General features: G+C 39.1%; 1 protein-coding gene across 1 annotated transcript; it reads right to left on the bottom strand.

The window, feature by feature from the left end:
• Positions 1-818: 818 nt before the first annotated feature.
• On the bottom strand, positions 819-25,264 carry slc6a9 (solute carrier family 6 member 9). Its single transcript, XM_053493149.1, has 13 exons — positions 25,181-25,264; positions 8,825-8,981; positions 7,856-7,987; positions 7,139-7,412; positions 4,855-4,987; positions 4,344-4,478; positions 4,137-4,240; positions 2,841-3,078; positions 2,591-2,725; positions 2,408-2,507; positions 2,213-2,313; positions 1,929-2,099; positions 819-1,408 (listed from the first exon to the last, which is right to left on the bottom strand). The coding sequence occupies exons 1-13, from the start codon at positions 25,220-25,222 to the stop codon at positions 1,196-1,198; spliced, it is 1,935 nt and encodes a 644-aa protein (XP_053349124.1). The 5' UTR covers positions 25,223-25,264; the 3' UTR covers positions 819-1,195.
• Positions 25,265-27,496: the final 2,232 nt, after the last annotated feature.

The raw sequence follows: 27,496 nt of genomic DNA, 5'->3' as shown, positions 1-27,496 counted from the left end.
CGAGAAATAATACGCAAAAACCTAGTCGATGAGGAATGGTAAACATTGGAAAAAGTTAATACGTATGATCCTTTAGTGTCTTTACAAAATATAAAATGCACAACAATTTAGTACCATGATATACAATGACGTAAGGTATTGAACACACTACGCGATACGAGGAGGTCAGTGAGGATGACTGATTTCTTTTCCTTAATCAGACTTCAATTAACTCCAGCATTCAATTAACTCTCTGTCTCCACTTCTCTTTCGTTATCAGTGTGGTGAGGACAGATTTGAAAAAAATGGTCCTAAACACAAATATATATACATACACACTACACACACACACAGTTCAGCAATGCCCCCAGGATGTAGGAGATTTTGCATATCATTTTTCTTTTTTTTTTTTTTTGCCTCTACCTCCATGACCACCCCTGTGTGTGCACACACTACAGTACTGAGTCTATGGCAACATCACTCCTGCCATCTCTCAAATGATCCATGTAGTAGATTTCGAAATGGAAGACTAGTCAGAGCCAAAGAGTCATCTCTTAAGTTAAAAAATGTTAGTATGATCACAAGCTGTTGGAAAAAAATAAAATAAAATGAACAAAAGATTTAGGAATAAAAGCTAATCGTGCACAACCCTGAGAATGGGTTTGGGAACTTAATGTGCTTAGATCGAGGGAGTTTCCTTCAGTAGCTGTTCTAAAAGCTGAAGGCAAAATATCCTTTGTGCTTCGCGGGTTTTTACATTTTTCTGTTAAAAAAAAAAAAAAAAAAACGACCAGGGCAGTGGATAAAAAAAAAAAAATAAAAATAAAAAAATGGGGATATGGGATATGACGGTATGTTCGCTATAGTCAAAGAACATTTGGTCTTCAGCTTTGAACCCGACCAGCACTGTCACACAACTAGCTGAAACCTACAGCTGCAGCAACAGTAGTCACATTTCCAGTTAAATTTTACATGGAAGGACAAAGAAACCGATATATCCCACACTGCACTATATATTTATATATATATACACACAATAGGGATGCATAAAAGACTTCCTGTGTATGCATATGAACACACTTTTGTACTTACAAAAACAGCATTATTAAATTAAACAGGAGAAGAGAGGGATTGGGATGAGAACCGATTCTCTCTAGAGGTTAGGAGTAATAAAGCCCTTACAATATGTAAAGGTTCGGCAGGTGCGGCCTCGCATCTATACACCGGGTGTCGGCTTGAGCGTGGAGCCGTTGCTGCCCTTTATGGTGAGGCCGATCTCTTCCTTCTTCTCTTTCTCCTGGTCTTTCTCCTCGTCTTTAAGCGGGCGCACCTCCACGGATTCGGGGCCAGCCATGGCGTAGCGGCCCTTGCGGTGCTCTTGCAGCGCCGGACCCCAGCTGGGATGTGGCTTCATCGAGTTCTTCAAGCGCTGCAGCGACGCAGAGAGATAATAGATTAAGAATTAAAAGACTAATAGATTGAGAATTAAAAGACAGACGTATCTTTTCGAGCTTATGGTACGTGCTTATCGTGCTTCAAAGGCAGGGAGAATTCTTTAGAAAATGCTGAGTAAGTCAAAATGATGGAGCAATTTTAAATACCGATTGAGATAAGCAATAAAGAAAATGCTTCATTTTTAGTCCCTTTTCTTATGCAAATGTTTATTTTTCCAAAACTTTTGGAAGTTTAGAGACTTCCTCTCCAGCAATCACAACCTACAGTAGGTTACTAGAACAGCCGAACCATGCTATCCCAGGCACACTGAACGCCAGGTGGGAATACATTTCCAGATCATTACGGGGCATCATTCAGAACTTTAATCACACATAGGGACAATTTAAGTATAGTCAGTCTAGCTGCTGCCATGTTTAAGGTAGGACACTGGACGATCAGTGTTATTTAGAAAATATTAGGACAAGATAGGACTGACTTAATGAATGACAGCTCACCTCCAAAATCGTGGTTCCATCAGACATGGCGATCTTAAAAATGGCGTAAACGGGAATGCAGATCACCGAGGACAGAGCCATGCAGAAGGCGATGACCAGAGACCAGTTCGGGTACACGTAATCGTTGTAAGTGATGGGCTTGTACTGGATCACTGTGAAGATCAGGATAAACTGCATACACAGAGGAGGAAAGAGTGTTAACGCTAGCTGAGAACTGAGTTTTAATATAAAACTAGTCTGCAATTGAAATAAAAACAGTTTTATTTACTATATAAAACACTCACAGTGATTATAAGCGGAGAGATGAACCTCCAACAGATCCTGAAGAACGCCGGAGGAGGGAAGCCCAGCATCATCTCCACATCCTTAAAGTAGTTTTTGTGGCCTACAAGGAGAAAACCCGCTGAACACTACAGCCCAATGTGCACTCCAACAGATGAACATTAGGAAAAGCAGGGAGGCTGATTTGACGGACTTACCATAAACATACATGATGCAGATGCACATGATGCAGGAGATGATGACTAGCGAGAAGCTGGCAGCGTAGTTATCCATCAGCAGTAGCCAGTAAATTCCAGCCTACAACCACAAGAGGGCAACACAACATGAGGCACTCTATGGCCACTTATTTTTATTCGTTCTCAGGTGTGTGCTCGACTCACCTGTGTAGTCAGCGGAATTCCCAGGAGAAACCCCAGTATGGCCACCGCAAGTGTGATGTAGGTTTTGTTTCGGATGATCCAGTCTGTGCCGATCTCATCCACTACGGCCGTCACCAGCGTTTCCAGAAGACAGAACTGTCCAAACACACAGTACTGTATAAACACCAGTAGATCTTCGACTTTGATTGGAATTTTGGAATATTCTCACCCAGGCTGAATTCCGGAAACAATAAAGACTAGCTGAGTTTACCTGTGTGCCAAGACCCAGCAGGATGAGCATGAAGAAGAAAAGCAGAGACCAGAGTGGCGAGATGGGCAGGAGCGTCAGGGCTTCTGGGTAGGCGACGAACGCCAGGCCTGGACCTTGGTCGGCCACCTCGGATACGTCGACGCCCAGGTGCTGCGCCATGAAGCCCAGGATGGAGAAGATGACAAAGCCGGCGTACACGCTTGTTGCGCAGTTCGTCACACTGATGATGATGCTATCTCTGTTCAGCAACATCACAATATATCAGTAAAACAGCTTTCCTGGTGTAACGTTTTTTTTTTCTTTCTTTCTAAATTCTACTAGTTCTGAATCTTTACACACATCACCCCAAGATTAAAGCATAAAGATGAAAGGGTTTTTCATCTGTGGTGTTGGTTTAAATTGATTAGACAGTATAAACTTGTTGATCATATTTTGGAAAACTCCATAGATGTGATAGATTTAGATTTGGGCATTTTGGCAGACGCTCTTATCCAGAGCGACTTACATTTCTTATCTCATTACACATCTGAGCAGTTGAGGGTTAAGGGCCTTGCTCAAGGGCCCAACAGTGGCAACTTGGTGGTTGTGGGATTTAACCCTGGGATCTTCCGAACCGTCCAATGCCTTAACCACTGAGCTACCGCTGGCCCCTGATAGATAACCTGGTCATTCAGTACATTCAGGTCGTCAGCTGACTTCATTTTGCTAAAGCATAGACATAAACCACTGAAGCAACCCCAACTCATCACACTGGAATAGGTTCGATCAGGGTTCATCAGACCACGTGACCACGTGACCTTTTTTTTTTTGCCACATTGCCACATGTCTTTTTTTTTTGCCTAATTTGCTCTTAGCTCCTTGTTTTTCCAATTAGTCTGACTAATAAGTGGTTTTCTTATGGCCACACCGCTCTTTAGTACCAATCCTGAGTTCTGATCATATAGATTTTTTTTTATTATACAACTTTATCAAGCATGTGATGCAAGTGATCCTTCATGATTTTTATTATTTCGACCAAATTTCTTCCATAAAGTTGACACTTCAGCACTTTCCCTTCGGGGCTTAATCATGCATTAGACAGTTATTAACCCAACATCAGTCATTCTCCCTAGTCCTGCATGTAGTTACTCCTTACTGTAGCAATCTCCTTAGTTGTTTTCATTGCCTGATGCAGACCCTTCTAAGCGGCAACTTTTTAAATAACCTGGTCTATATAAACTGGTCTAAATAACCAGCTTTCCATTTCAAAATTTATTAAAATGTCCTGTACACTATAAGACAAGACAGTCTGCATACCTGAAACAGTTGTTGTGGAATTTGTTATAGGAAGCCATGGTGATGAGCCCACCCCAGGCGCAGCCCAGAGAGTAGAAAATCTGAGAAGCGGCATCACCCCATACCTACAGGACACACACATACACACAAACTGTATCATCCTGCTGTTGATTAACAACCTTTTTTCACTACACAACCTGTTAAACTTTGTTCCGTGACTGGGCTGACCTTGGCGTCCAGGATTTTCTGCCACTGTGGAGTGAGGTAGTATTGAATTCCACTAATGGCACCATCTAACGTGATGCCTCGAATAAAGAGAATGGTCAGTACTATGTAGGGGAAGGTCGCTGTAAAGTACACCACCTGAAAAACAGTCGTTATGACAGAATGAGCACATGTGGCCCGGGTTAAGATGCAGAAAGAAATTGCCATTGAGATGGAATACTTCAACAGAACTCGTTGTTTTTTATTAAAAGCAGCTCAGACTACAGGGTTAGAGTGCATAACTTATGTTTTAAAGATTTTCATACATTTTTCATTTTATATACCTGTCTTTTAAATAGACAGAAATGATGTGCATGGCGTTCCATAACAATGTTAAACATTCCGAAAGTGCTGCATAAAAATCTATGTTTCAGATAAAAAAAAAAAAAAACACAAAATGTCAAACTGAGTCACTCAGATTGTCTCCACTATATGTAGTTTATGAACAGATGGACGACAGTCTGGACAGTCTCACCTTGCCGGAGGACTTCACCCCACGGATGAGGCAGAGGAACACCACCACCCAGGAGATCGCCAGGCAGCCCAGGATGGGGAGGCGCACTTCCCCAAAGTTCCCTATGCCATCTGAGATGTTCAGTACATAGTTCCTAAAAGGAGAAGACACATGAGGTAAGAAATCCACAAATATTTAACCCTTATGTCTGTTTGTTTTATTCCTTGTCCTTAATTATTGGCAATATCAACAACATTAACTGTCACACAAATCCTTAAGATGCTTGGGCACAGTAATAGTGCTTCATAATGAATTCCATAAAAGCCGAAATCGGGATATGGACTGGTGAAATTAATTAATCACACTTAATTTATTACAGTTAATATACAAATAGTTGGAAATTTATGCAGTGTTGGTCAATAAACATCAACCAACATCCTCTTAATAACATCATTTCTGCCAGTTAGTTAATAATGCAGTTGATGAATTGGTCCATGGTGTACCACGCCTCATGCCCTAAGTGTCCCAGGATAGGCTCTTTTTCCTATAGGACTTCAAACTTTGCACACAACAAACAAAACAATCCAATATTTCAAGACTACTGCCCAATCCAAACAACTCTGCCCTCACAATGAATGGTCTAAGAGAAAGAGAAAGTAAGAAAGAGAGAGAGAGAGTGAGAGAGAGAGTCCCAGCAACAAAAACGCCTTTCATGCTAGAGCAACAAACACAACCCGAGGAGCTAGGCACAAACTGTCTAGAGGATGATTCAACACAGCACACACACACCTCTCTGTCAATGCTCTCATTCTCCACACACTGACAGCAGAAGTATGTATACAGATGGGCTACACACACACATTCACGTGTGCACACGCACAGGCATACGCAAAAAAACATTATTCTTTGCAGTTGCCAGCCTCATGTTTAATTATTCTAGCTGAAGGCAGGCCAGATGATTAAAAAACTCAAACAAGCGTATCTGTGAACTCCAAATCCCAAACCTGCAGAGCATTTCCTCACCGTAAGAAAACTGCAGAGACAGTCATTTCATACACTAATGAAAAAGCCAGTTTATCATAATAATTAAATCTGCTCATTCATTTTAAAGTGCACTGCAAGTTTAATTGTTACACGCAGAGCTGTTTATGAACATATTGCGGCCATAAGTGACTTCTGACTGCAAGTTTTGTACCTCAGCCTCCAATAACGAAAATGTACTTAATTTTTGACGGAAATTATATATATATATATATTTCTTTTTATTATTATTATTATTATTATTATTAATTATTCGTATTATTATTAATATTATTAATATTATTATTTTATTTTATTATTTATTTTTTTATTATTATTATAATATTAACATCATCTGTTATATTGACCTTTCAGCCTCCTAACAAATTAGGAGGTCAAATTTATTATGTCAAATATGATAAATATTTTTAAAAAATTGAAAACCTGTTTTGTTGATTCGATGGTACATAAAGTTAACATCAAAGACATTAGTACTGTTGTTATCTAATTTCAAACTGAATTGATTGTCCCACTGTCCATTTTGCTATCACATGCAGCTTTAAGCAACACCTTAAACTAAATATTCAAGTAAAGAAATCATGCTTTTCATAGATTTCCTTCAGTTTTTACTGTTGACTGCTTGTGCAATATGATCACATATGATTCCAGACAAATGTATATAAAGTAATATAAAGTAAAAAATAAAATCTCTTTTTTTTTTCGTTGTTAATATTTCCTAAAATGCAGACAGGGATAGTACAGTATTGACTTAATATTGAAAAATATTGTTATTAGATATTGTTATGTTTTTTTTTAATTCTGCAATGGTGTTTTCAAATCTCACATTGCCACACAATTACAAACTACTGTATTATAATTGAGGCTGTTCAGTATGTTTGGGTTGGATAAGATGTGCTAATAGAACGTAGTCAATCTTGTAAATAGTATTTAATTATATTGCATAGAAGAGTACTGTATTTATGTATTTTATACTGACAGTATATAATATATATATTTTTTGTCATGCATTCTTTTATTAGAGGATCCCTGGTATGAACTCTCCTGAGACAAGAGAGTAGATCAGGTTGAGCTACATGGGCTCAAGTGATGCTTAGTGATTACATAGGAACTTAATAAAAAAGGTTTAGTGAAGAAAATGAATGTATGGGTGCTGCCATAGTGATCCATAACGGACAATGAAATAATCATTGTACAGTTATTTAAATATAGAACAGGATATGATGATAAGCTTTGAAGAAGACAAACTCATTGGTGCTCTGCTAACCTCCAGTATTCCTCACTGGGACTCGTCCTCTTGGTGCGGTTGACCACCTCAGCGAGGCCTGACACTACATTAGCAGTGACGTTGGCGAAGGTGGCATTTGCCCGCGGTGTGCCCACTACACCACTGCAGTCCGGGGTGTTCCAGGGGTTGTTGCAGTACGTCCATGGCAGCAGATTGGTCATGGATGTGAAAAAGTAGTAGAACGCGATACAGATCACCACATTGTAATAGATGCCGATGTAAGTAGAGACCACCATCATTCCATAGCCAACACCTAACAGAAGAAAGTGCATGAACAGATTATTATTGAAATCTTCCTCTGATGCAGGCTGTCCACTTTTAATGCAGCAACAATGTAACGTTTATTCTAAAATAGTCAATATATCTTTATGTGAGTGTTTAGAAATACAATTAATATCATAATCCCGCTGTTAGCAGGGAGTACAGGGGTCATGAAGGTCAAGATTGTCAGGACTTTTATTTAAACTTGTTACATCATGTCAAAGTAATCTGGACATAATCTCTTCTTTTCCAATATGAATTTTGTTCAAACACATTAGGCATTATAGTTTTATAATGTGTGTGTGTGTGTGTGTGTGTGTGTGTGTCTTCATTACAAGAAACACCAAAATTTAGACCATAATCACATCTCATATCAGACCCATGTCACATATTATTCTATATCTAACCTAAGTGGTGTTATTTACGGAGGCTCACCTTTGAACATGGGGCTGACCTTCCACACTCCCAGACAGCCCAATGAAGTGAACTGGCCAAAGGAGAGTTCCAAAAAAAACAGAGGGATGCCGCAAAACACCAGCATGATAAAGTACGGGAACATGAAGGCACCTGGCGAAGATGTAAACACATCGGATAGTAAGTCCTTAATTCGGAACAGGATGTTTCTTAGTTACATAACTATTAAAATACTAATCACTCACTCACTGACTCACTCATACCGCTTTATCCTGTATACAGGGTCATAGCGACCTGGAGCCTACCCCAGGACAATTAGGGCACATGTGGGGTACACCCTGGATGGGGTGCCAATCCATCACAGGGCACACTCAAGCACACACACAATCATTCACACAATTTGGAAACAACAATTAGTCAAAATTCCATGACTTTGGACTGTGGGAGGAAACCCGAAGTACCCAGCGGAAACCCAGCAAGTGCGGGGAGAAGATGGAAGAACATATGGAAAGCTAACTAGTTAAGTGCATTGATATGAAGTTTGGGGAGAAAAAAAGCATGTGATGATGTAACACACTGCATTTGTACCTTAAATAAAGACCCTAGTCATGATGCTCAAGTTTTTTTTTTTTATTTTTTTACTTATACAATGGGAAGTGACAAAATCTCTGAAAAGCCCAGTAATATTTAAGTTTGGCCTAATTGACTCCTAAGTGTCTGAAGAATACAGTCACTGGAGAATACAGTCACCGAGGCTCATAAGGGAAGAATCGATGCTACCCCGACAGCATTTAAAGTAAACTGGCACTAGATACTAGAGGCCCAACCTCAATTTAAGGTTTAAAGAGAAGACACATAGCAATAAGCCATAACAAACATATTGAATTGAGCTTTTAAATAAACATAGAAAATCACATTTCAGAGATGATAAAATAGCAGCTCCATTAACATAATATCAGAAAAGATGGAAAAAAAAAGCAAGCTAGTCACCTCCGCCATTCCTGTAACAGAGGTAAGGGAACCTCCAGACGTTGCCCAGCCCAACTGCATACCCTACACTAGTCAAGACAAACTCAATCTGGTTCCCCCAGTTTCCTCGTCGGGAATTCTCATCCTTCTTCACTTGCTCCCCTGGAACCGCTCCATTCTGGACAATAAACACACAGAAAGACACGGGTTAAAGAGAAAGACACTCAAGGGTGAAGCTTGCTTTCATCTTGCATTCAATAGAATGTCTGAACATATCAAGAGAAATCCCCCCAAATATTTGGATCTTATCAGCACTGTTTGCTCTAATAGCACTCAAATCATGAAGGTAGATCTCTGCAAAACCTTCTGAACCTCTACAGCATGTGTACAAGGGCCATGTAAGTAAAGAGAGCAACTGATGTGAACCAGAAATCAGAGTTGCCTCCGCAAGACTACCCTTTAGACTTGTTGGCTCATTTCATCCATCTGCTCTTGTCAGATGGTCTTTAGCGTGACCTCTGGACAGTCCCATTGAGTGTGTTTTGCCGTAGTCGCAGTGGGAGTGGAACTTGTAGTTGTTCTGCTGTCCAGGCTTTTCGTGTTCTCATAAACAGAGTCAAAGTTGTTGAACAGTTTCAAAGACAGAGCAGAATCATAAATGAACCTGAGCAGAGAGAACACATGTGCTCAACAATTATATAATTAACAGGTTTAAAATGGTTTGTGTATGCAGTCTGAATTTAATTCCTCTTGTTGTTTGTTGGTCCAGTTTTTCTTTAGTTTTACAATACTGTCCCTCGCTTCAGTTTGTGTCTTATAAAGCAGTCTCGCAACTGCTATCTACAGAACTATGAAGCCCTCAACCCTCAATGTCATTTTTGATCATTTTTACTCCAGCCTGATTGAATGAGTGTCCATGGAATGACTGTCTCAGAGTAATTCAACAACATTAATATCGTTGGGAACAGGACTGAGACCACTCAGTCTCACTCAGATCACATACTCAATATTTTCTTTGCTGTGTTCTCAAGGGCAGGGTGACCCATCAAGGGTTTATTTTAAAAAACAATCGCTGTGACCTTTGTATCTGTTAACGTTTGAACTCTGTGTGGTTAAAAGAGTGACAGAAATGAGTCGATCACAAGAATTCTAATCAGCATGTCAAACCATTTATTCCTGCTTTTGCATACCGTGCTTCTGGATATGTAGTTGTCATTATGTATGATGTTCCTTTACAGAACAGCACATACTGTATATTCTCTAATAACTTGTACACCTATCATTCTCCTGGAGACCAAACAGACTCCTACTGTAGCTTTTGGAACAGCTTTCGACTTAATCATATATACGGCAGGATGTGAGAGCGTTGCCTATTTTTTCCCATCTAGATGAATCTTAATTTGTTGTCTTTTTCTGTCTGATTTTATTCCATATTTACCATGTTGCTCAGCAGATCAGTTATAACTTTAAGATCATTGACAGCTGAAGTTAATAACATTGATTATCTTGCTACAGCAGCACCAGTCAAGAGACGGAGTTTTTCCATGCATCACTACAATAAATGTATACATATTTAAAATTTTACAAAAAAAAATATCATGCGATTACGTTTCTGTAAGATCGTTTGTAAATATGTCCATTCTTAAAGCGGCTATGCAAATAAACTTGTTTTTTTTTTATTGAATAATAGGCAGTAAGTACACGGAAGTCCTCAAAGTTAATGTATTAAAAGCAGGAAAATTGGCAATTAATAAAGCAACTTTGAGAAACCTCAAACTGTGATGGCTAAATGACTAAATGGTATAAGAATCTTCAATATTGTTTGATAAGGTGTTCCCAGTACCTTCCAAAAGAAGCATAGACACTGAACCACACGACAGGATCCTACACTCCCAAAGGTTGTTCCATATGTTCTAGTCCCACCGAAGGGCTACTATAAAAGGTACAGTTGGCTATACAGTTGGCTCAGGTACATTTGGCTATAGTAGAAAGGCGTCAGAACACACAGTGCATCACACAATGTTGCTTATGAAGCTGTGTGCTGTGCAGACAAATCAGTGTGACCATGCTGACCCCTGTCCACCACCAAAAGTGTCTAAAATGGCCACGTGAGCATCAGAATGTAGCCAATATGTGATGGCTACGTATACACTACTTACCTGGGGAAGGGCTGGCACTAGACTGCACTATGAAAAGAAGGCAAACATATGTGGAGGCAGTGTGATGCTCAGGGCAATGTTCTGCTGGGAAACCTTGGGTTCTTTAGACCACCTACCCAAACAAGTTCTCACCTTCATGACAGTATTCCCTAATGACGTTGCCCACTTTTAGTAGAATAATGCACTCTAACACACTGCAAAAATGGTTCAGAAATGGTTTGAGGAACATAAAGAAGGCTTTAAGGTGTTCACTTGGCTCCAAATTGACAATATCTTAATTCCATCTATATAGGGGTATAGGGGCGATCCGATCCATCAGTTGCCGACCGAAATTGGCAGATAATTTTTACTGGCCGCTCACATAAACCAATATTATTGTGAGGATGCAAACTAATTGAATTGACAGCCACATCAACGTGCCATCACCCGGAATATTACCAAGTCTCTTGTCTAAAAGACATCACATTTGCAGTGTGACAAGTGCAAAGTGGAAGAACGGTCTGCTAAAAGGTTTAAAACAATAAATCGTATTTGTCACATTGTAAATAATTTGAGTATCCAAAATTATCCGCAAAAAAAGAGCGGTTCCCAGTTCTGGCCGAGGCAGCCCGGGTTCACCTGAGATGTGGGCCGACCGTGATTGACTATTCAGCACGTCTGCACACATTCTGGATGATAAGAGGAATAGACTGTCTCTTAAAAATGCATAAATTCTGATATTTATAAAGAAACTCCTGCTATTGCTGCTTACTAATCAGTAGACATGATTGGCTCGCCAAAAGTGATTGACTTCTATGTAAACTTTCCGTGCAGAGTTTTAATTTGTTATGCATTGATACAGCTTTGCTCCATGTGCTGCAAGTTATAACGAGCAAAGATAGTAGGACAGTCACATTTTAGACACATTTTGGTTTCATTTTTTAAAAATAATTTACATTAAATAATAAGAGAATGGAATATGTTGCATATGATGCCTTCTAAAAAATATACTACATAAAATTTAATTACTGTATAAAGATTAAAGAAATGTGAACAAATGTTTTACTAATATAGAATTTAAATGAGTACATATTTTTGGTACCTGTAATATTCTCAGTACTAACCTATTTAAGACACAAAACAACATGTTATATAGTCATTTCTTTCACTCATGCATCTTCAGTGCATACTGATCTGATCACCAAAGGTTATGGTATTTACTCTTGTCTTGCATTGAATTTAGCTGTTTGGTTAAACATCAAGGCTTTGAGTCTACCCCCACAGGAGTTACAAATGCACCTGAGCCAGATAACTAACAGGCCTGATGAAATGCCTTGGGTGTGGAAGCAGCTGCAACACTTCAGAAATGTGGACTGACCTTAAAAGCACCAACATATCTACACACTCCAACTATTTCACCAGTTACTGCCAATTTGCTATTGTTTTGTCCTGACTGTTCATTCCCGCACCATAAAGTACACTATGACTTTGTCACATGTACAAGTCAATGAGGACAGATTGGCCATTATAGGTAACAGAACTGCTAGGTTGACATGTCCCTTACTACTGAGGCTACATAGTGTTCTATACAAAACCCTCGCATGAGGCATGAGACTGGTCACCTGGTCTAAATGTTAACTTCATGGTATTCATGCTGATAAATACCTTGCTTCTCTTCATTTTCTTCATGATGACAACATCGTTATTGTGTGGATGTGTGAGAAATTGAGAATAAGAAGTGCTCAACCAGAACTCAAAGTGTAACAACAGTGCTTGTCCTGAACATCCTGCTCTAACCATCTTGCTTGTTTTGACTCAAAGGTTCTGGCTGACTAAACACTTTTTAATTTATGTGCACAATTTTTTCCCCCACAATTTTTAGGAGCGAAGGCTAGTCTAATCAATTAGAAGACCTACTGCCACTCAAATTGCTGAAAAAGATCACTCTAGTGCTGATAATGTGTCAGAACACACACTGCATCATAGTTTGTTGTGTATATGCCGGTGTAGCACATAATGGCCTGTGTCCAAGGCCAAAAGCACAAAGGACACACAAGCATGAGGTGGCTTGGTCTGATAAATCACTTTTTCTTTGACATCATGTGTACATGTGTCTCTTACTTGGGGATGCACTATGGGAAAGAAGCAAATCAGCAGAGGCAGCGTGATACTTCGAGCAATGTCATGCTGGGAAACCTTAAGTCCTGCAATTCATGTGGATGTTACTTTGACATGTACCACCTGCTTAAACATTGTTGCTGACCAAATACTCCCCTTCAAAGAAACAGTATTCGCTAAAGGCAGTGGTCTTTTCATCCTGACTCACTGCAAAAATAGTTCAAGAATTTTCAAGTCAACATGACAGAGGTTCCAAATTCAACAGATGCTTAATTGAGCATCCTTGGGATAAGCTGGAAAAACAAGTCCGATCCATTGAGTCCCCACCGTGCAACTAGGATCAGCTAGGATCTTAAAGGATCAGCTACTGATCGCTTGGTGCCAGATACGACAGCATACCTTCGGAAGTTTAATGAAGATCATGCAACAATGAGTCATGGTACTTTTGGTAGCAAAAAGGGGACCTACTCAATATTAGCTGGGTAGCTATAATGCTATGGCTGACCAGTGTTTATTCTGCCCTTCCTAAATTTATTTATTATTTTTTTGCATATTTGTCACACTTAAATAATTGAGATTATTAATCCCTAACTCACTCACTTACTGTCTATATCGCTTTATCCTGAACAATGGGGGGCCTGGAACCTATACCAGGAGACTTATCCAATTGGAGGGCACATACACTCACTCACACACTCATTCACACTCTACGGGTAATTTGGGATGGCAATTAGCCTAATCTGAATGTCTTTGGCCTGTGGGGTGAAATCAGAGCACCCAGAGGAAACTTGACAGGAAGAACATGCAAACTCCATGCATTCATCAATGCAATCAGGTCCTGGAGGTGCGAGGTGACAATACTAACCATGCTGCCTTGATCATCAAACTAATTAAATATTACACAAAGGTAACACTCATAAACACAAAATGCAGTTTTTATATAATGATTTTATTCATTATCGAAAAAAAGCTGTCCTAACCTACCTGGTCCTATGTGAAAAAGTAGTTGCCCCTTTGCTAAAATTATGAATAAACTGTCATTTTTGGAAGGCTGAGATAAATTTTACTTGCCACTGAAATTTCATGCCTAATTACTGCCAAACATGTTGAATCAATAATTTACTTGAATACAACCTGTCTGACAAAGTGAAGCATGTTAGAAGGTCTAAAAAAAAGCAACACAATCTTAAGAAATTCAAGAACAGAAACAAAGCAATTGACATTTATCAGTCTGGAAAGGTTACCAAGCCATTTCTAAGGCTTTGGGATTCTGCAGAAAGAGCCATTATCCACAAATGAAAAAATTGGGACAGTGTTGGAACAAGTGCACAAGGACAACTCATCCAGGAGCTCATAAAAAAACCAAAACAACATCCAAAGAACCCCGGGCTTCCCTTGCCTCAGTTAAAGTCAGTGTTCATGTTTTAACAATAAGAAAGAGAAAAAAATGGCATCCATGGAAGAGTTCCAGGGCGAAAGCAACTGCTGACCAAAAAGAACATAAAGGCTCGTTTCACATTTGCCAAAAACATCTTGATTATCCCCAAGACTTCTGGACGAATATTCTATGGACTGATGAGACATGAGTTGTATGTGTCCTGCCTGGTGTAAAAATGAACACAGTGTTTCATAAAAAGAAGTTTTGGCCAACAGTCAAACATTGTGGTGGTACTGTGATGGCCTGGGGCTGCTTGGCAGATACAGGACCTGAAAGACTTGCCATAATTGATGGAATTATGAATTCTGCGCTCTACCAGAAAATCCTAATGGAGAATGTCGGACCATTAGTCTGTAACCTCAAACTGAAGCGCACTTGAATTTCGAAGGGGAACACCGACCCGAAACACGCCAGCAAGTCCACCTCTGAATGGAGGGTAGCCATGTGGCACATACCATATTCCCAAAAGATTGAAGACATCATGGAAATTCCTCCTACGGTACATTAGAAACATTACATGCTGCTTTAATCTATTTATCCAACTTCTTTAATCTATTAATGCTCAAACACAATCAAGTGACCTGATTTAAAAAAAAGAAATATTACTACAAAGAATGAATAAGCAAAAGCTCTTTTTAAAAATGATGCACTTTACCAGACCTCTTATTAAAAGTCCCATTAAGTCTCGACTTCCATTTTACAGATCACATAAACCAATAGAAAGAGAAAATGAATCAGCGAGGTATCAGCAAGGTACCTGATATTAACTGATCAATAAAAAGTGTACTGTGTATTCTTTAATATAATAAGCAGCATGGACACCTGAGAGTTAAAGACATGAAAGACAGTCTAATGGACAGCGAGTTTTTTTTTCCCCCCGACTCAAGGCGAGACTTTTGGAAACAGCTGAAGACATCTGTTCAAATACTCTGGTTATACAAGGTTCAACGTTGCTGGAGGGCTGACCTCATTCCCAACCTTCTGAACCCATATGACCCTTTGAGGTCGCATTTCCAACACCATGTTTTCTATCTTTCTCTCCTTGGGGAGAAATTCCATCACCACAGGAGGGAAAAAGTCCCAGTTCATAGCGAGTGCAACTTCGGGGAGGTCAGTGAGTACTACAGATACGACAAAATAATTAACATGGTTTGACTGATATTAATAATATAATAATATGCGCTTCTAAGATGATTTTCAATAAGCCAAAAAAAAAAAAAAAGGAGAAGGGAAAGCTGGATGTAACAATTATAAAATATCCCTCACCACAAAACTGGAATCAAGTCCTACCGACGGTGGTATTAAAAAAAGTTGTATGGACAAGCTACTGCACTAAAAGACCTATTGTGCTTCTTTAAGGTAAAAGTAAAGACACTGAGCTTAGGCTTCTTGGTCTGTTCTGTTAAAGTTAAGTCTAGATAGTTCTGTCACCATGTACAGTAATTGAACATCTAGTTTAAACACATGGGATGTTAAGGTCAAACCAGGAATTTGCTTGTGCAGAATAACAGAACACAGTTATGAGAGAAAAACTACCAGAATCCCCGTACACTAACTTATCCCAGTGGTTCACTATTGCTTGGAGATCATCAAGGTAGAATACATGGCAAGAACTTCCAGCCGAGGTCCTGTAACGTGCAAGTGGTCTTAGTGACTGATTGCGTGTATAGTTCCCGTAGATAGATGGGTCTCTTCGGTGAGTTGGCGACAAGTTATCCATAACTTTACAAGGATCAGGCGTTCCACTTGCTTTAGTGAAACTACTACAATAGGCTCCTCAGCTGGGAACGTCATTCACAGACATACGGCTTTCTTTAAAACGTTTGCACTGTTTAGATGTTTTACTGCCATTAAGAGTCTCATCACCGTACTGTGATCTGTTAATGTCATGTCTTCATTCTTAAGATTTCATCAAAAGTCCCGGTTTGGCTTGAACGATGCTTGTATATACATAAGACAATCAAACTGGTACTTAAATGAACCCCCAGATAAAACACGATAAAGAATGCTAAGGATCTGCAAGAAAAACTCCATACATTACTAGGGTACTTTATCAGTCTAGACCAAAGGTGTAATACTCAAATTCTGTGGGAAGGATGTGAACTCTAGACGTTAATGCTATGCAGTGATCAGATCTAGACATCAGTTCAAATCAGCTCCTTTAATGTTTTGGTTTATCCAGTTTGCAACTATAAAAATCTGCATAATGAACAGGTATAGATACCAGTATAGAAATCATCTTAACTGATCAGTTTGTTCTCACCGAGCAGGCGGAGCTCATTACAGGCTTGAACTTGTACGAAACTGCCAGTACTGATCTAGCTATGGGCTGCATGTGCTTAACTAGATTGTTTAATTAGTGCCTAGTGAGCAGAGCTGACAAGTGATGCAGGAATGTAGCCTGAAGCCTGAAAAGTTCAGAGCCAATGCAAGCTGTTCACCTGTCCTGTATACACACACACATCACACAAACATCACCATAATGGCATCAAAAAAAGAAAAAAATCTGCAGCAATTTCACTATGTAAAGAATCCTGTCTTGAGAAAAAATTCTGTCACAAGACATTGTGGGTCTGAAATAAAAATATAAAATTCATATAAGGGAAAATGTTATGAGAATGTTTATGGGTTATTAACTTTTAGATCTTAGGATCTGGGTTCGAGCCTCGCTGTTGATAGTTTGTCATTCATTGCTTTATTCCAACAATCCATGTTTATAATACTATTATATAACTAAATCTAAGTATTTAAAAAAATTTATTTAATTGTGATTAGTCACAGACTATGACTGTGATTAACTAAATATTTTAATTAGTGCTGGCAAAATTAGTGCGTTTACGCATGCGATTAATTTGAAATATTTAACGCATTAAAAAAATTTAATGCAATTAACGCGGTTGCAGTTTTTTTTTTTTTCCTGTTGTGGCCGACGTGTGTTCAACGTGCAAAGAAGTATGGATAAGACCAAGGAAGGACTTTTAGACGGAAAGTTTCAGTATAAAACTCTGCCGGATGGTTCTGTGGATAAAACAAAAGTAATCTGTACATTTTGCAAAGCCGAATTTAAATACCACAGAAGTAATTCGTCTTTGACATATCACTTAAAAGCAAAACACCCCACCGAAACAAACTCTACAGGGCCTCGCCAATGTAAATTGCATTGATTGTTTTGAAATTCAAATGACACAAATGGCACATACCTGTGTTTTTATTTCTGTAATAAATATGGCTTTCAAGCCAACAGTTAATTTGGAGAATATTGATGGTTTATTGCAGGTATGTTGTTTACATGAGAAAATCTGTGTTACAAGTTAAACAAAAATTCCAATAAACAATCATATTTGAATTTAAATAGTTTTATTGTCTTGAGTTTACATTAATTATTTACAATTACATATCCAAAAAGTTTCAGTCTTTTAATTGTGATTAATCGCGATTAATTGCAAAAAATTGTGCGATTAATTAGTTAATTTTTTTAATCGATTGACAGCACTAATTTTAATATATTAACATTTAATCGATTGACAACGCATTTGCATATTTTTTTTAAATAAAGATTTTCTCTTTTTAAATTAAATTTCTTAGATTTAATTACAATTTTTCCCTTTATCCTTACACCTTGTAATAATATATTCATGACATTGATATCCAAATGTACAAGTAAACTATTATACATGCTATTCTTTTGTTAAGATTTGTGCTCTGGAACCTTGTTCTGTCTTCATGAACAATAAGATAAAAAAGTGAAACACATAGGAAGAAATACAGTTTTGGTGATGATATTTTCCCCCTGGACAATCTTGCTGACTTCTGTTTGTTTTCGTCTTGATTTACATAACCATTTTGACATTTTGAACAAGGGACGACAGACAATCCTGAATCTCTGATTTTTGCTCCTAGCCACCCAATAATCTCTGATACACTCCCAGGTCAAAACCGTTCAGAGGTTTTAGCCCAAAAACAAAAATGCAATATGATTTTTGTAATATTATTAAATTGTTTTAAACATCATGTCTGCAGTTATTTTAATATAAAGATACAAATGAACATTTCTTACATGGACCAGGAGACCGTTGTAAAACATCTCAGCAGTGATTTCTGTGTTTAACTGAAGGTAGGTTTGGGTTCGAGTGAGCATCCATCTCGGGTGGTCAGATCACTAGTGGACAGAGCTAAATGCAGGTGTGAATGGGGTCAAATGCTTCCTGTAATCCGATCACCCAGGTCACATGAGGAATTGGTTTGGGCCTCAAGTGTCCACTAGTATGAATTGCAATGACATCATGATGACATCATAATTAGCGAAGTTGAGTTCTACTCAGCTACAGTTGATACACGTAACAAGTTGATAATTTTTAATATAAAAATATAAAAATAATTAAATTATATGTAACACATTAGTGTCAGTAAACTGGTCTACACTTTTTTAATTTATGACGAAATAAAATACGTAATATTACAATTCTGGAAACAGGAAATATACTTCTTCTTTGTCTTTTAGCTGTTTCCTTTTAGGCGAATTATCTGCCTCCATCTAACCCTATCCTCTGCATTCTCTTCTCTCACATCAACTAACTTCATGTCCTCTCTCACTGCATCCATAAATCTCCTCTTTGGTATTCCCACTAGACCTCCAGCCTGGCGGTTCCAACCTCAGCATCCTTCTACCAATATATTCACCATCTCTCCTCTGAACATGTCCAAACCACCTCAATCTGGCCTCTCTGACTTTATCTCCAAAACATCTAACATGGGTTGTCCCTCTGATGAACTCATTCTTGATCCTATTCTATCCTTGTCACTCCCAAAGAGAACCTCAACATCTTCAGCTCTGATACCTCCAACTCTGCCTCCTGTCTTTCCGCCTCTTCACCTCCTTTCCACACCCTCCGTTGCTCTGGACCATTGACCCTTGGCTGACCCACCGTTGACAGTGGTGGCTCAGTTGGTTAAGGCTGTGGGTTACTGGGTTACTGATCGGAACATGATCGGGGGTTCAAGCCCCAGCATCGCCAAGTTGCCACTGTTGAGCCCTTGAGCAAGGCCCTTACCCCCTATATGCTCCAGGGGCGCTGTAAGCTGGCTGACCCTGCGCTCTGACCCCAGTTTTCTAATTGGGATATGCGAAGAAGACATTTCACTGTGCTGTAAAGTACATGTGACAAATAATTAAATATTCTTTTTCTTCTTCTTCTTCTAAGTACTTAAAGTTCTGCATCTTCTTTACCTCTGCTCCCTGTAGTCTCACTGTTCCTCTTGGGTCCTTCTCATTCACACCCGTGTATTCCGTCTTGCTGCGGCTAACCTTCATTCCTCTGCTTTCCAGAGCATACCTCAACCTCTCCAAATTTTCCTCCACCTGTTCCCTGCTCTCGCTACAAAGCACAATGTCATCTGCAAACATTATTGTCCATGGAGACTCCTGTCTAACCTGTCCATCACCATAGCAAACAAGAAGGGGCTCAGAGCCGATCCTTGATGCAGACCCACCTCCACCTTGAACTCTTCTGTCACACCTACAGCACATCTCACCACTGTCTTACAGCTCTCATACATGTCCTGCACCCCTCTAACATACTTCTCTGCCACTCCAGACTTCCTCATACAACACCACAGCTACTCTCTCATATACACAGGAAATATACTGGCTGACTATAATACATGCATCCACTTCTTATACACTGCCTGGAATTTTTTAATTTTTTTTATTTGATCAAATCCGATGTGAAAGTTATTCCTCATGCTCACAGTAGAACTCTTTCTCAATTTGAGTCCATCAGGGAAAATCATATTAATTAGGTGACTTAATTTTGTTGCCAAGAAACACTGCTGCGCCTAGACCAGACCAACTAAAGCAAGCGCAGATTATAAGACTGCCTCCAGAGGCTTGTACGGAGCACAATGAATGCACCCATCGCCCTGGACCAGGTCAATCTGATCTTATCAGACCACATGACTGTTTTTCTATTGCTCCAAAGCCCAATCTTTATGCTCCCTATCAAACTGAAGCATTTATTTTCCCTGATTAGTCTCACTAATAAGTGGCCACACAGCTGTTTAGTCCAAATCCTATGAGTTCTGGTCACATTACAGTATGTGTATGAAAAGGCTCTTACTTTCAGTATAAAACACTGTACTGTCTGTTCAACATTGTCTATACACTTGCTCGTTCAACATTGAATTCAAAATCCATTTTTGTGAGGTGTTTCAAAGTTACAGTGTACTGTATTTTGTGGAGTCCAACCAGTCATTCACTTTTTAGCACCGTGGAAGTATTTTCGAATCTGCTGTAACATAATAAAAGAACTCTAAAGAACATTACTATCTTGTCTAAGAAGGAAAACTCTAGGCATACCAAGCAAAGCTCTGGACTGGGGCATCTCTACGGTATCAAATCCATATTTTGCTTATTCAAACCAAATGCAGATAAGCACATTTTTACATATTCCAGCACTACTTATATTATATTGCGTTCCCACAGTTCATCTCATTCAGCTACTGCATAGTGCCTGCATGTAAATAGCATTTCACAGAGATTGCAAAGATTGGGCCATGAAAGAACCGTAACTATGTGCCAGCACCCGAGTGTGACGAATTCACCGGGATTCACTTCAGTTATCTCTATTTTATTCCAGCCTATTCATATGTCTCACAGAATAGGGAGGAAGGCAAGAGATAACAATTGTAATGAGAGGTGACAATCACTAGGTCACAGAGCATGAACTGAAATTTACATGGATTTGATTTTAAAACATATAATTAAAAAAAAATGTGATCAGTTCGTGAGTCTGTCTTTACTGTAGGTGTAGAAGTTTCCTGGTTGACAGGAGTGGAACCTCAAGTGGCCTTCTGCTGTTGTAGGCCATCCAGCTCAAGGTTTGGCATGTTGTGTGGTCTGACATGCCTTTCTGCTCAGAGTTACTGTAATGTAATTTTTTTACCCTAGAATTCCTGGTAGGTCAGAATATTATGGCCATCCTTCCCTGAACGTCCCCTTGGGACGTTTTGGAAATTTGAATAAAATAAAAACTTAAAGATTTTAAATCACATGAGCCAATACTAAATGACCCCATTTTAAATGTAATGCCTGCTACAGGTCTTAAAAGAAAAGGCTAAAAAAGCAAGAAATTATGAAAAGATTCAGCTGGGAGAACATCTAGCATTAGATCTGTAACATGAATAGCTAAAAAACGGATGTCTTAGAGAGGTGGACTTTCTCAGAAGTAATGATGGGCAGTGCCTCTCCAATTCGTGTAAGAGTGCATAATCTGATTGTGGCATGCTTTAAAAACAACGCTCTTCACCATCAAATTGCAAACGCTTTGCAAATCTCATTATCTACAGTGCATAACATCATCAAAAGATTCAGATAAACTAAAGAAATGTCTGTGCATAAGGGACAAGACTGAAGACCTTTCTTGGATGCCTGTGGTCTTTGGGCCCTCAGATGACACTGCATCACTCATCAGCATGATTGTGTTATTGACATTACTAAATGGGCCCAGGAATACTTCCAGAAACCACTGTCAGTAAACACAATCCGCTGTGCCATCTGCAAATGCCAACCAATGCTCTATCATATAAAAAAAAAAAGGAAAAAGGAAGCCATATATGAACCAGAAGCGCTGTCGTGCCTTGTGGGCCAAATTTGAGCACCAATACTCACAAGGTCAATGCCCAGATGTCTTTAAACTGTTTTAAAAAGAAGAGGAGATGCTACACCATGTTGAACATCCCCTATCCTAAATGTTTTGAGACCTGTATCAGGCATCAAATTTGAAATGAGCTAATTTTTCTGCATAAAAGTATAAAATTTTTCACTTTAAACATTCGAAATGTTCTTTTGTGAATGAAATATTGATGCATGTGATTTGAAAGATTTTCAGTTTTCATTTGATTCATATTAAAAAAACGTCTCAACATTTCCGGGATTCGGGTTGTGCGTAAAAGGGCAGCTGTATGCCTAGAAGGATAGGCAGTGTGAGGAACTTAACGGCTGCTGCCTCTAAGCAACCATATGTCTGTCCCTATGTCCACTTACTCTATCATGCTCTCTCTCTCTCTCTTCCTGCCTCCCACTCCGAATGTGATGTCCTTGTGTGGTGAATGACATACTCTATCCGTGTATTGAACCAGTCTACCACATACAAACATGGCCATGTTTACTTCTTTGCTACTGATAAAATTTAAACCTGCATGATCACATAACGAGTGAGAGATGAGGCACAAATCCAAGATTGTTTTTTTCTACAGTATATTATAATGCAATACCATTTATACCATGTCTGTCAAACTATTTAAGCATTTTATGTCAGATTTATTTTGGTCAAGGTTAAAAGAATACTGCAGGAACTTGACCCCAATCCACTACACATTTCATGCAGATAAATCGCCCATGCTGTGAAAGCATGTTGGCTATGTCAGAGCTGGCACAATTATAGCGCTATGTAGCTTCTTACAAGTTCTTATTAGTGCAATTACTAGTGAAGCATTTTCCGCAGATACATACTGTACAAATGTGATGAAGCTAACCTGTAATAAAAGCTTGAGGAAAATGATGCCTAACACACACTAATTCCTTAGAGGCAATAAAAGCAATTCAGTAAGCATGATGCTGAGAAAGCAACAAATATTGGTAGCTTGGAATTAACATTCTTAGACATAAAGTTGTGCAATATAATTTAATCTGAGCTACGCAAGAGTCCACCGATGCCCAATAAATGTTTATTATGATTAAATTATATTAACTGACCTGCTAACCCTGATGTATTTCCTGAAGGTGTGCTGCAATTCAACAGTGTTTTGAGGTACAACCCTTTTTTTTCTCCACAAAAATGTGAGATTGATACTAATTTTAATCTGGAAGAATTTGACTCACCAGGAACCCCCACCCCTTTCCCTCCCCTTCTTTTGTGCAGTAAACTGATAATAATTTTTTGTTCATTTATGTGATGTCAGTGTTTGGTCTTTACAAAAATTGCACCTTTTTATTATTATTTTCCCCAGTGCTGGTCATTGCATCCATTTAGATACTGTACATGCAATATGTAGAATAAAACAATTAATAATTAATATAACAATGTAGTCGTATTTTCCTGTCTTTTTTATCCACATTTTTAGACAAAGGAAAAAACTCATATCACACATGTCTGGTATACACATTCATACAGAAGAGCTGGTAAAATTGACATACTCTCATCATGTAATGCCTTATGCATATTTAAAAGTTGTCTAATTAAGTATAATAAAAATCACAATCTCTCTCTTTCTCTCTCTCTCTCTCTATATATATATATATATATATATATATATATATATATATACACACACACACACACACAGAGATATATATATATATATATATATATATATATATATATATATATATTCAGTTAAAGAAGTGGCAAATACGCTGCATGTGCGAATGGCGCCTGTTCACGTCTTATTTCTGTCCTGGGGCTCATGCTTTAGTGTGTATGCAGTTCTGCTCATATCAATCAGTTGCTTCATTTGGCCACCTAAATCATACTTTTTATACAAAATATGGAGAAATCTAAAAATTATCCAACTATTAAAACAGCGGCTACCATAAATCCATCCACCAGCAACAAATGTCTGTTGATACAGTAACCCCTTTACATACAGTAAATCAAAACAAGGTAATAATGAATGGCTTATTTATAATCTAACAGATTCTATCATACACTAACATATTACAATATAACATGCTTCAAATATTATTTAAGGGTTTTTACACGCATACACAAATATAGATATACACACAGTATATATAACAGGTTATATAATTTTAAATGCTTAAGCCTAGACGCGCACGTGAAAACTTTCAGTGCCACCATTAAAAAAAACAAATATAATTATTCCTAAAAAGAAAAGGCACGAAACCTGTTGCACCTTCTTATGTTCTAATTGATTGGCATTTTTGCTACATCTTCCTGCTCACAACAAGTGGCTCAGTGGACAAAGTGACAAATACACCACATGTAAATCCGAGAGCTACAAAGTGGCTTAACGGATATCTGTGTTTTTTCTTTTTTGAGCAAATCTTCCTGGGGTTTGTTTAAGTGATAAGTGCCCTAGCGGGTAAAAGGGAAGCGGAGGAAGAAAGAAGGGCATAAATATGAGTCAGCCTCCCTCCAAGAGAAAAAAAAAAGAAAAGCCTGGACACTTTCCTCCTTCCCTCTGTCATTCAGTCACACAGTTCTCCTGCCCACTTCCTTAGAAACTTTATCACACAATCCCTCTGCTAGTGCGGCCCGAACTTCCCACTGCAATTAGTTATAAAAACTTTTCAGTCGGCCCACACGTGGTTTGTTTTTTAAGGAGCTGCAGCTCCCTTCTCACGTGGTATATGGACTATTGAGTCGTCACAGGCCCCCTGAATGATGGCTGAAAAATAAGGCGGTGCAAACAATGCTTGGCCTTGATTAATTCAATTCTTTCAGGACCCTGCGCCGTCGTCCGGGCAGCTTCAGACAATCGCCGCTTTGATGCTTGGGATAACGTACTCTTGTGCGCTTATTGATTTTTTTTTACAAAATTTGTAACTTAATGATTTTTTTCGTTACAGCTAGGGTATGAAACTTTTGCTTGAAATAGACAAAACTGTTTGTATTATAATGTTACAGCATTTCTAGCAGAAAATACAGGACGAAAAAGACTGACCTGATCGGCCTGACACGCCACGGCGTTGCTGGACTCTGACATGGTTCACCAGCACCTGCAGTTTCTCTAGGTTCCGATCTCCAGCTCTTCATTCACCTTTCCATTCGCTTTCATCGAGGGCGCGTGCACGAGAAGGGGGGCGGGGACCCTCCTTTCGGCTAGGCTTGATTAATGCCTGAATTATTTTCACCTCATTTCATTTGAGGGAGTTCTGCTTCCTCTCCGCCTCTCTCAATCATTCGGCATGGAAGCGTCCTCTCTCTCTTTCTCTCTCCCACCCTCCTGCAACCCACACTCCCTCTCTTACTTCCCTCCCTCATCCATTCCCTTGCCTTACCTCCTTTCCTTCCTTGCAATCCCTTTTTTGCTCTATTATACGTTGGAGAAAGTGCCCCCCCACACCCTTGTCTACACTTGTAGGGGGGGAGTTGAGCAGATCCACAGCCCTCTCCTCTACTTTTGCCATGAATAGCTTCGTTGTCATTCCAAGCACTTTGGGTGCATACTGAGTATCAGGGAACTGCTAGCTTAGCCGCCTGGAGTTTGCTAGATGAAAGGGCGAGAGACCCATGCGCATCCACAGGGTTCTGTTTCACAGTTTCTTCTACTTGTTTTCTGAGGAGCTGGACCCAGACCACCAACGCTTTCCATTCAAAGATACTTGACTCTCAAATCCTTGTCCCTCAACATTGCCAAGTCTTCAGTAACGTCCTGCCCGAGGCCAGGGGAGGGACAGACGCTCTCCTCCTTCTGCGCTGCACCATACTCCCTGTAATTCATCTGCCCATTTCCTACTCTTTTTGTTGTGGCCCACAACCAGTCCATAGATCCGTTGCAGGAAGGTGCCACTTGCCGGAAGGAGGATAACTGCGCCACAATGCATGGGAAAAAGATTTTAGAGAAGCTGAGATCTTCACACAAAAGAAAGCTTTCAATTGATGCTCTTGGCGGTGGCCTCAACCGAGTATCCTGTTAGTCGTGTCAGAAGTTGACAAGCATTTGGCCATCAGCCTAATGAGCATTAAGTGAAGGTAAACAATAGTAGCAGGGTGTCCAATAAACAGCCCTCAAGTTAATATCATGAAAGGATTGATGACACAGATTTTAAACTTATTTCTTATTCTTTAAACTTATTTAAAGTTTTTCAAAACAGGATCTTACTGATGCATCAGAAATATATATAGATCATAGAATGGATATGTAACAATGCTCATCAGGTTGTGTGCTTTTTGTAACAGAGGCTCATTGCGAAATGCCGGCACATATACACATACACAACATGATAACATAAAAAACATATACTTATTTAATATACATATTTAATTTCTTTCCCTGAATATTACAGTAGCTTCCACTTGATTCAGGAAAAGCTACAGGGGCTTAAAGAAGAACAGCTAGAACACTGGCTTAGAAGCCTAGAAAAGCAGCAATGGTTCCAGTTAGTGCCAAGCATTAACTGAAGGATTCCTCCATACCTTTGTTGACAAGCATTTGTCAAAAAAGTGCTCCCATATTTTCTACTGTATATGGGAGCGCTTGAGGTCTCTGGGAAGTTACAATGCTGATGGCTACTAAGGGGCAAATCAAAATATGCGTGCTGCTCAATATGACAAATAAGTGTATCGTAATCCAGCACTTTCATGCATCTGCCCCCGCATCATTTTTGTGTATGAATATAAGAAAACTAAAGAAAAGCACAATGCAGCATTGGATTTCTGCTCCACTCAGTCAGCATTTCTTACTGATTCAAGAAAGAAAGAAAAACACAATAGAGCATGGGCAGTTTGGATCTGCAGATATACAACTTCATGCGGTAACGTAAAGTTTCAAAAACATGTATAGGGCCACCGAAAGCGACATGGCTCCAAGAAAAGAATGGAGAAAACCCCTGCAGGTTAGACAACCCCCTAAATTTACTAGTTCTCTTGAGCTCAAATAATTTACGTTGCATTTTATGTACACCTCTACATCGAATCAAATTTGAACTGTGTTCCTCTTTAAAGAGGCACATTTGAGGCTGCGAATGCAAAAATGATTCTAACCAAGCATTTCCAGGAGCTGTTGACATACAGTAGTTCACCTGGAATCAAAACTATAGTAAATTACATTTCTAAAGAAGAACTGTTTCTTACTGTGGCGCTGGTCTGTTGCAGTAATGACCCCATGAACAAACTAACCCAGAAGGAAACCCAGTATTTTATGATGTAGACATTTAACGCCATCCACCCAAAACACAACACTGGACCAACGTTAGAATGACTTCGATAAACTTCGAACGAAAGACTCATGAATGAAACAATGCTGCAAACACAACCT

The sequence above is a fragment of the Clarias gariepinus genome, chromosome 1 (assembly GCF_024256425.1).
Source record: "Clarias gariepinus isolate MV-2021 ecotype Netherlands chromosome 1, CGAR_prim_01v2, whole genome shotgun sequence".
In the NCBI taxonomy this organism is placed as follows: Eukaryota; Metazoa; Chordata; class Actinopteri; order Siluriformes; family Clariidae; genus Clarias; species Clarias gariepinus.
The sequence above is the reverse complement of the archived record's forward strand: the minus strand, read 5'-3'. Positions and strand labels throughout refer to the sequence as shown.